The 8,863-nt window shown below is 39.4% G+C and overlaps 1 protein-coding gene across 1 annotated transcript in view; it reads left to right on the plus strand.

The window, feature by feature from the left end:
* The window catches only part of SVEP1 (sushi, von Willebrand factor type A, EGF and pentraxin domain containing 1), a 117,475-nt gene extending 108,880 nt beyond the window's left edge, over window positions 1-8,595 (plus strand). The window contains exons 48-50 of the mRNA XM_021525012.3: window positions 2,224-2,319; window positions 4,374-4,467; window positions 6,069-8,595. Coding sequence (XP_021380687.2) covers window positions 2,224-2,319; window positions 4,374-4,467; window positions 6,069-6,099 — 221 coding nt within the window. The 3' untranslated portion in view covers window positions 6,100-8,595. The remainder of the gene's footprint in view (window positions 1-2,223; window positions 2,320-4,373; window positions 4,468-6,068) is intronic.
* The last annotated feature ends 268 nt before the right edge of the window (window positions 8,596-8,863 follow it).

The following is an 8,863-nucleotide window of genomic DNA, read 5'->3' on the forward strand; positions in this document are numbered from 1 at the left end:
GTTTGATCCATGTTTCTCTTGATGGTAGTTCTTAGCACAAAGAATTTGGGAGATTTAACCCTTTCAGGTAGCTGCTGCATGAGGAACCTTATTACATAGTAAGGCATAGGCCTATGTGGATAGAAAAAGGAAATGCCTTTATTTAGTATTTAGTATTCAGTATGGTCCTGATGTAAGGCTTTAGCGTGCTCAAGATCTACAGCAGGGGTGGTGTCACTGTCCCCGAATCTGAGTCACTGCCCCTGAATCTGAGTATACCTAGAAACCTACAAAAACTTTGGACATTCTCATCTAGTTCTTGGAAAAGAATATGGTTCAAGAATTTAAGATATTTCTTATGTTAAAATGGTCTTCTGAATTTATCTCTGCAGCTTTCAAGTCTTCTCTGTGACAGTATCAGTTGCCCATGGCACAAATTAGTGGCAGATACAGAATGAGAACAAGAGGTTCAGCAAGTTTTGTCTTTTTGCATTTATGGAAACTCCAGCTATGTGGTATACTCACACAGCTCCTCTTTTTCTGTCCCTGTGCCTGGCAGTTGCACCACAGCCATATATGCAATTTAGTCCTATAAGTCTCACAGTCTCAGCAGAAGAGGATTGCACCCTGTGTCTGACAGAATTGTGTTTGGTATTCCACAACTGAGTTTTTATTAGTTTCATCAGTAATGACACCTGAAGCATTCTCCAGAACCAGCCATTTCACTTTATGATCTCAGCCATTTCAGTCATCATCCAATTCTGACTGGCAACTGACTAGGTAGATTTCATGCAGGTACAGGCACTAGCCTTTCTTTTTCTTTTTCTTTTTCTTTTTCTTTTTCTTTTTCTTTTTCTTTTTCTTTTTCTTTTTCTTTTTCTTTTTCTTTTTCTTTTTCTTTTTCTTTTTCTTTTTCTTTTTCTTTTTCTTTTTCTTTTTCTCTTTTTTTTTTTTTTTTTTTGGCTTTTTACTTTAGTATAGGTAGTTAGAAAAGGGGAAAAGAATTCCCACAATTGGTCAAATTGGTTCTGTTCTGGAAGTCCAAGAAATTTTTGAGTGCTGGCACGGACCACTGACCTGTCAGTATCAGGCCACAGTAAGGCCACTGAGAGAATGCAGTCACATTGTAGTTCACAGTACATTTCACAAAAAAATATAGGATTCATATTCTTAAGAGAGTCCTGGCCATTCTATATCTCATACTATTCTAAATAACTTGCATGGTACTACAAATTTAATGGTAGAGAAAAATATTTCCTGGTGATACAGGTCAATCCTGTGAGGTCCATGGAAGTTCACAATTCTTTTCTTATCCAAGCTGACTGCACCTGCTCAGCTTGACCAGCAGCAGAAGAATAGCCCCTACACCAGTGTTCTGCAGCCCCCATCCATCCTCCCAGTATTAAGCTCTTCTGGACATGCCACTTGAGTGGCACTTCCAAGTCTATTTGGACTTGAGTCCAAATTTGAGACCTAGCTCAACTCTTGCTCTTCTTAGAGCATGTATGCTCAATTACTTTGTTCACTTAGGATAGTAGATATTATAGTTTTGTGAAGATACTTAAAGCATGAACACGTGGGAGTTTCACAGATCTGCTCACAGGAGCAGTGCAGCTCAATTGTTGCTCTGTCCAGAGGTCATCAGCTGCTTAGAATGTACTTTGTCTCTTTCCCAGAGCTTCCAGACCTAGACTTTTTCACCCAAAATGCCTTGTATCCAAGCTGTCTTGCCCCAAGAGGCTTATGGTCTCACCTGTCTCAGCATGTTTTCACTAGCCTAGACAAAGTGTTTTTCTATGGGCAGGGCACAGATTAACTTGTTTTGGGTGCTACATCTTCAAGCCCAGAGAATTCACAAACTATCCCATTTTTTGTGATTAAAGCATGAACTGGTTTTTTTAGCACCATCGCAGAAGTGGCCAGTATCTGTGCATATTATATGCAAGATACAGACAGCCCTGGCTCATTTCCCATGAGCACAGAGCCTACAAGCATCTGAAGGACTCCAGCAATTGCTCCAGCCTATCCATTTATTTGCCACTACACTTTGTCATATCTGTTTTCCATGCCAGTTGTATGTTCTGCCTCATGCTGGTGAGTAGATCCTACTCAGCTCTGCTGATACTCCATGCAAACACTCCAAGGGGCAGTGGAGTTTCTAGTTAAACATAAGTTTGTCTCATGAACACTCTATTCTTTGCTGTCATGAGACAAAATTATTTTCTCTGGTTCTCTTCTCCTTAGCAATATGCATTCTGCCATGTCTCAACGGAGGTCGTTGTGTGGCCCCTTACCAATGTGACTGCCCCCTTGGATGGACTGGATCACGCTGCCATATGGGTAAAACTTCTCACCTGCATTTTTTCTCACTTTTTGGGACTCTGCTAGCAATACCTAACACAGTTCTCTAGGGACTCATAGAACTCTGAAGCTTGTCACAGGAAAACCCAGGCCCACAATAATATTCCTGGAGGATTTGCTGTTTCCAGCTGTAAACTACCTTCAGACTAGTCCCTCCTTGATGAGTCTTTAAAACTCTCACAAAAGCTTTCTCTGAAAAAGGACTGACAGTATTCACTGCAAAGGTATACTCTCTGCAAAAGCAGTGCAAAGGAGAAAGGGTATCCAAGAAGAATAAAACTATTTTTCTCAATTCCAGGTGCATGATTTTCATTTTCATCTTCAGGAAATTCAGGTCACCATTAAATTCACAAACAAGCTGCAGGTATTATAGAGGTTTTTCCACCACATAGCTCTCTGGTTTGGTGGATGCCCACTAATTGCCTGGGTACTGAATCAGGACAGAGAGCACACCAAAACAAGGATTTAAAGGTGATTGAGTTCAATAGATACATCGTACATGGGTATCTTACATTAAGTATCATCTAAGTTTTTGAGCAAATTCAATTTGCACTTATTTTTGCTAGATCTCTTACTTGCATCTAAACAAAGGTGAAGATCATGGAGTGAGTACACAAAAATAGTGAGGGGTAGGAGGAGAGTGATTCTAATGTCCAGGTTTGTGGCCTAACGAGTCCATTTGTGTGTAATGAGGTTGGCTACAGTTATGGAAAATATTTAAATCTGAGTTTAGAATATGGGGTTTCATATGAAGACTGAATGAACACTGGGTTTTGAAAGACTTTTCCCTGTGAAAAGACAGTAAAACTCAGCAATCTTAACTGATTTGTAAGGACTTAACATGAAAGCCCAATTTTGGCCTTCCTGCAAGGCTTTGAAGTGGCTAATGGGGTGAGCTGGGAAGGAATCCATGCCTCTGTTCATAGTATTTGTTTGACTGATAAGAATAGTGAATCTGGGGGATAACCTGTGCAAATCCTTCTGCAAACCAAATCCTTCTGCAGAAAATTGAAATACCAGAGAGAACATTTTAACTCTGAACTATTGTCTTTTGAAGGGACTCTTGCCTAACACATAATGCATCATTTCCTCTCATGTTTCACAAGTTTTGCAGCTATAATAGGTGCTTGAGGAAGATAGATGGCTTCTTGGCTTTTTGGCCAGCAATTCAAATCTGTACAGGCTTGACATGCTTTTCAGTAGCTAAAGGGAAAATTATAGTGAACAACTGCATCTACATCATAAACACTGCTTACGAAGTTTTTTAATCACTTGCTGTTTCAGCTACTGATTTTGACATTTTGCTGTGATAGAGAAATACTTCAGTGACAGCTAAAGATGTTTTGGTCATATGCTTCATTCCAAAATCTGAAGTAATTTTCAACATTATGTCCTTGGTGCACTTAATTGTATATGGATGGCCTATCACTATGGCCTTCTTCCATTGTTTGTTCTTGTTTGGCCCAGAGGAATTGAAGTAGGTTTTTTGCATTCCTATGACTACTCATTTCCATTTCCTGTAATTCCATAATAATCAGTGCTTCTTGATGCATATTCCTTGCAAAAATATTACCCAGATTTTGTCCTCACTAGTATCTTTAGGTCTGTCCTCTACATATGGCATTATCTGCTTTAAAGTATCCACAGCTTTCCTGCAATATAAATGTCTATATTTGAAGAACCTCATAAAGTATATATCTAAATTGGTTCTATAAATTGTGTGGTTCTTTACCTTTCAATCTCAAAATTGACAGGAAGACTTGAAACTTTGACTTTTGTTTGGTTACTTGATACCCTTGGGTTAGACTGCCGCACAAAAGCATGTTCTAACCAGGCTCAATATGACCTGTAAGGCAGACAAGGGTTTTCCCCTAACAACAAAAGTAGACACAAAACTTAGCAGACGTATTCTTCTCAGGCTGCCCTTCCCATTCTTAATAGAATAAGGCTGGGTGGATTTTCAGTGTCCTGCTACAAAATCAGTTTTTTGTGGATGTACTCATTAATGCAAATTTGTGCGTGTTTGTGTGCAGCTGTTTGCCAGTTGCCTTGCTTAAATGGTGGGAGGTGCATACGACCAAATCGGTGTTATTGTCCCTCTTCCTGGACTGGACCTGACTGCTCCAGGTAAGTGTCACCTTGCACTGTCCCAGGGCTAGGCTGAATCACACCCTACTGAGCTCTAAATCTGAGGAGCGAGCAAATAATTTTAACATTTTGGGTATCTCTATATTCTTCAAATCAGTAACCTTTAGATATCTCAAAATTTATGGGCGATGTGCAAAGACCTTAGTGGGATTATGCAAAATGATTGCCAAACTTGTAGAAAACTCAAAAAATTGTATCTTTACATGTAAGCAGACAGGCAAACCCACAATATTTAGACTGATTTTTCATTATGTAAATGGAAGTGGGGTTTTGACATGTAATACAGAGTGTTCTTTGGGAAATTTTGGTGGCTTACTCTTTACGAGTGCTCATTTTGAGCTGTATATACCTCAGCTGGGTCCATGTTCGAGACTGGGTCATGCAACATTTGTCATAAATAGATCATCTTACATGCAGCATTGAGTGATGCAATAATTTAAAGAGTACAAGAAAGTGCCTGTAAGGTAAGTCCAAGTTGAAATCTCCTGGCAGCTCTAGGTCCATGATAGCAAAATATGTATATACCTCAACTCATACAGGCTCCTGCTGAACACAGTGATCATTATCCTGGAAAGCTAAATAAGAACCACATAAATATTAATATTTTTCTGCAGGGAACAGCTGAAGGCTGTGACATTGTAACTTTTTCTGTTCTTCTTTCTGGACAGATAGTGAAAGACATTCCTTCCTATCTCTCTGATATACAGTTTATCTTAAAGCTATAGAACAGATGCTTGACTGAGAAATCACATTGTCCAAAATTAATAGTTTTCATTTGTCAGCTGTGATTATATATGCCTTAGTGAAGCAACTTAAATATATTGCCAACAAACAATACCTTTCAGCTTTAGTCTGAAAGGTATACCTGGTAGTATTTTCATTTAGGATATGAAGCAGAGAAGCCCAAACCCAGTGGCCATAATAGCCAAAAATTGTGGAGTTTATTTCATGAGAGGCAAAGCAAAGTTTCAGGTTATTCCCAAACCAGACTATCCTTGGCTTCTTTTGTTGGGTTTTTTGGTCCAAGTCCATAGCTCTGTGCAGCATGGGAAGTCTGACAGAAGGTGGGTCATTAGCCCTTCAGGACTGGAGTCTAGCAGCTTGTCCCTTCCAGAGCTGTTTGAGAGGACATTTCCCAAATGTAACCGGGTGGGTGAAGTGAAGACAGAAAAAAGATCTGAGATCTGTTCCACATTTTTTTAAGTTTTGGCCTCAGTTACTTGTGGCTCTTTATGGGGTATGGTACCTTTCTGGGAATTCTAAAATAACATAGGCAAATAGCATGATAGCAGAGATTCCCTGCTGCAGGTTAACAAGGTGTGGATTTATAAGGGGAAACTGAAAGGTCACAAAGTTTTTATCAGCATGCAGAACAAGATTCATTCCAAAATATTCTGTGATGAGCCATTACTTAAATGTCAGATATTTCTATTTCTCATGTCCACTCTCCCTGCCACTTTGAGCTGTGGCATTCTAATCCTTGGTATACTTTCAGATGCCATCCTCTTGTGCCTCACTGTTGATCACTTGGTATGTTCAGCACACCACTGATTTTATTTTGTTTGGGTTTTTTAATGCAGGAAACGAAAGGCTGGATTCTATCCCTTTTAACATCAGAGCAGCAATTCTACATTCAGATATCTTTCTTCAGCCTAGGCACCAGAGCTTGGATTCTAATGCATTGTTAATTAAATCCATTGTTTCCCTTCCGGACCCCTCCCCAGCTCCCTTGTTTTGTACTTTATTTTGTGATGCATCTTTCAGTTTTTAAAGAAATCCTCTGTATTTTTCATTTATAAAAATATTATCAAATATATGCTGCTACACAGGTGTCATACACACATACACATAAAAATGCAAAGATTCCTGCAATCCACCGAGGAAGTGGTTGTTTAAAGTGAAGTCTCTCCCATTTCTTACATTAAGTAAGCTGATTAAACTCTACTATACTGCCAACCATGATTAAACAGAATATGGCAATTCTGCTTACCAGCTGCCGAAGCATACTACTGTCCAGCAACTCAACAGTAAAGTGTGTTACACAAGGCTGAATGAGCCACTAAACCCTCCACTGGGCCCCTCTCAGAACTTCAGTTGATAAAAATGATAACTGCATGTGATAAGGTCTATGTTGCAACCACAGTTTCTGGTGAGTATAAGAAGATTCTGTACTGTAGTTTATGTGACATTAACTTCATTGGAGAGTGACTTAATGGGAGGCATCATCATGAGTATTACCTGAGATTTCTTAGTAAAAGATATGAGGAAACATCATCTCATTCCACAAATAATGATTTAAGTCTAGCCAACAAGAGCCTTTGAAGCTTTCTGACCTACAGGCCATTCAGGTATAGCTCTAAGATGGATAATCCAGGGTTCAGCAGTAGGAAGCAGATGGATCTCTGAAACTTGCACTTTTCATTTGCCATGGGACTCACCACCTGCCTGTAACCACCATCCCTTCCAATAAAAATGAAGTACAGATCATCATCTGCTAGGTGAATATTTTTGGTATCTTATGTTTGGGCCCCAATCTTATGCTTGGCCCCTGAGATAGAGAAAGAAGGCACCAATTATGTTTACAGGTAAACATTTGCTATCTGTTTGCCAAAATGTTGTGGGTTTGTTATACAGAATCCTCAAAATATGGAAAAGGCCTCTCTTGAGAACACAGGCAGAATTGCTAAGCTGACTGAGAAATACTGAGAGTACATGTATCAGATTTCTCATTCTCAGACTGGTAATCGCATTGTGTCTGAGGAAAATACACACATCAATTGCCACCATTAAGTCATGCGCTGATGAATTATTAAGTAGGGTGGTGGAATTACAAGACAGAAATCACATGCATATTTCAAAGTCATGTGTTTGGTAATTATTATCAGTTGACAAAAAGTCTGATCTATGAAAAAAGATCTTAGAGTCAGAAACTGAAAGTCATTGATCAGAAGGTCCATTTTTCCCAATAATAACAGAAAAGTGTAATTTGCAACTGTACATCATTGGGAAATAAAAAGGAGAAATAAATTTTACCTTCTGTAGCTTCCTATTCCTGCTTAGTTACCCTCCAGATAAAGGGGTGCACAACTGTCCCACCCCACTTTATGGATGTATCTTCCCTTTATGCATGAACCCTGATACAGGAAAGTGATAGAACACCGAAAGGAGCTCACAGTTACAGTAACAGAGCTCTAGTAAATACTGACACATAACTGATGGCTGGTAGCCCAAGACCAGAAATGGGGAAGAAAGAAACAAGAAAAGTTGTCAGACATTAGGAGGGTTCAGCCAATTAAAAGAAAAACAGATAGTAAAAAACAGGAGTCATTAGGGGATCAAATTAATGTGAATGTAGATTCCTTCCCAGTGGGAGCTACAACCAGCTGAAGAGTTGTGGTTTTAGCTCCCACAACCTTCTTTTTCTAATGGACTCTGCTAGCACGTAGCAAAAATCTTCTGTCTCCCAGCTCCACAGCCATCAACGTTTACAGCTTTGACTGAAGTTTGTGTTCATTAGGTAATGTCCACATTTCAAAACACAGTCACCACCATTTGTAGGCACTTTGTTCCTTGACTTCCTTGCTGCCTTAACAGCAGATGAAGGGAAGCTGCAGTGACCAACACAGGACTTCTCAAGGGAAAGAGTGCGTAGGTGAGAAAAGCAGATCTTTATTTATACGTCATTCTCATGTTTTTGTCCCTTTTCTAGTGTGCTTCTCTAGTGTCCTCTGACTCTCTCCTGGTCATCTCCAGAGCAGAACAGCAGTGGTGAGGAGTGTGCTTAGATCTGGCAGGACATTGCTGCAGAGTTCAGGGCTGGAGAATGGCTTTTAGCATCAAAGCTTCACACTAGTGACTTGTACGTGGAGTCCCAGGATCAACCCAGTCAACACATTTTGTAAGGAGATGTGGTGTTAGGACAGAATAGCTGAAACTAGAGGCCGTCATATTAGTGCTATTGATGCTGTTTTGATACTTGCTGGAATATTTTCCCCTCCCTACCCAGTACTGTATTGTCATTTATGTCACTGCTTGTTGTGTGTTTTAAAAGACTTCTATGTGATGCACTTTACACTGTAAATAAAGTTGCACCCTGTTTAGTACGTATATAGAGGCAACATGGTATTCTTTTTGTAAACCCTCACAACAATTATATTAATCTATTAATCTTTAGGATTTGATGGCAAAGACTACAAAAATAAACCTCCACTCAAGCAAAAAGACAAAACAACTGCCAGCAAACTTAAAAGGTTGTGATGGATTAGTCCATATTTGATGTGTAGATAAAACAGCAGTTAGCACCACATTTTTCAAGTCCTTTCTTCTGCTATGGCATATTTTTAAACCTGTAAAGGTCAAATGTACCATTGGTATG

The sequence above is a fragment of the Lonchura striata genome, chromosome Z, assembly GCF_046129695.1.
Source record: "Lonchura striata isolate bLonStr1 chromosome Z, bLonStr1.mat, whole genome shotgun sequence".
Taxonomy (NCBI): Eukaryota; Metazoa; Chordata; class Aves; order Passeriformes; family Estrildidae; genus Lonchura; species Lonchura striata.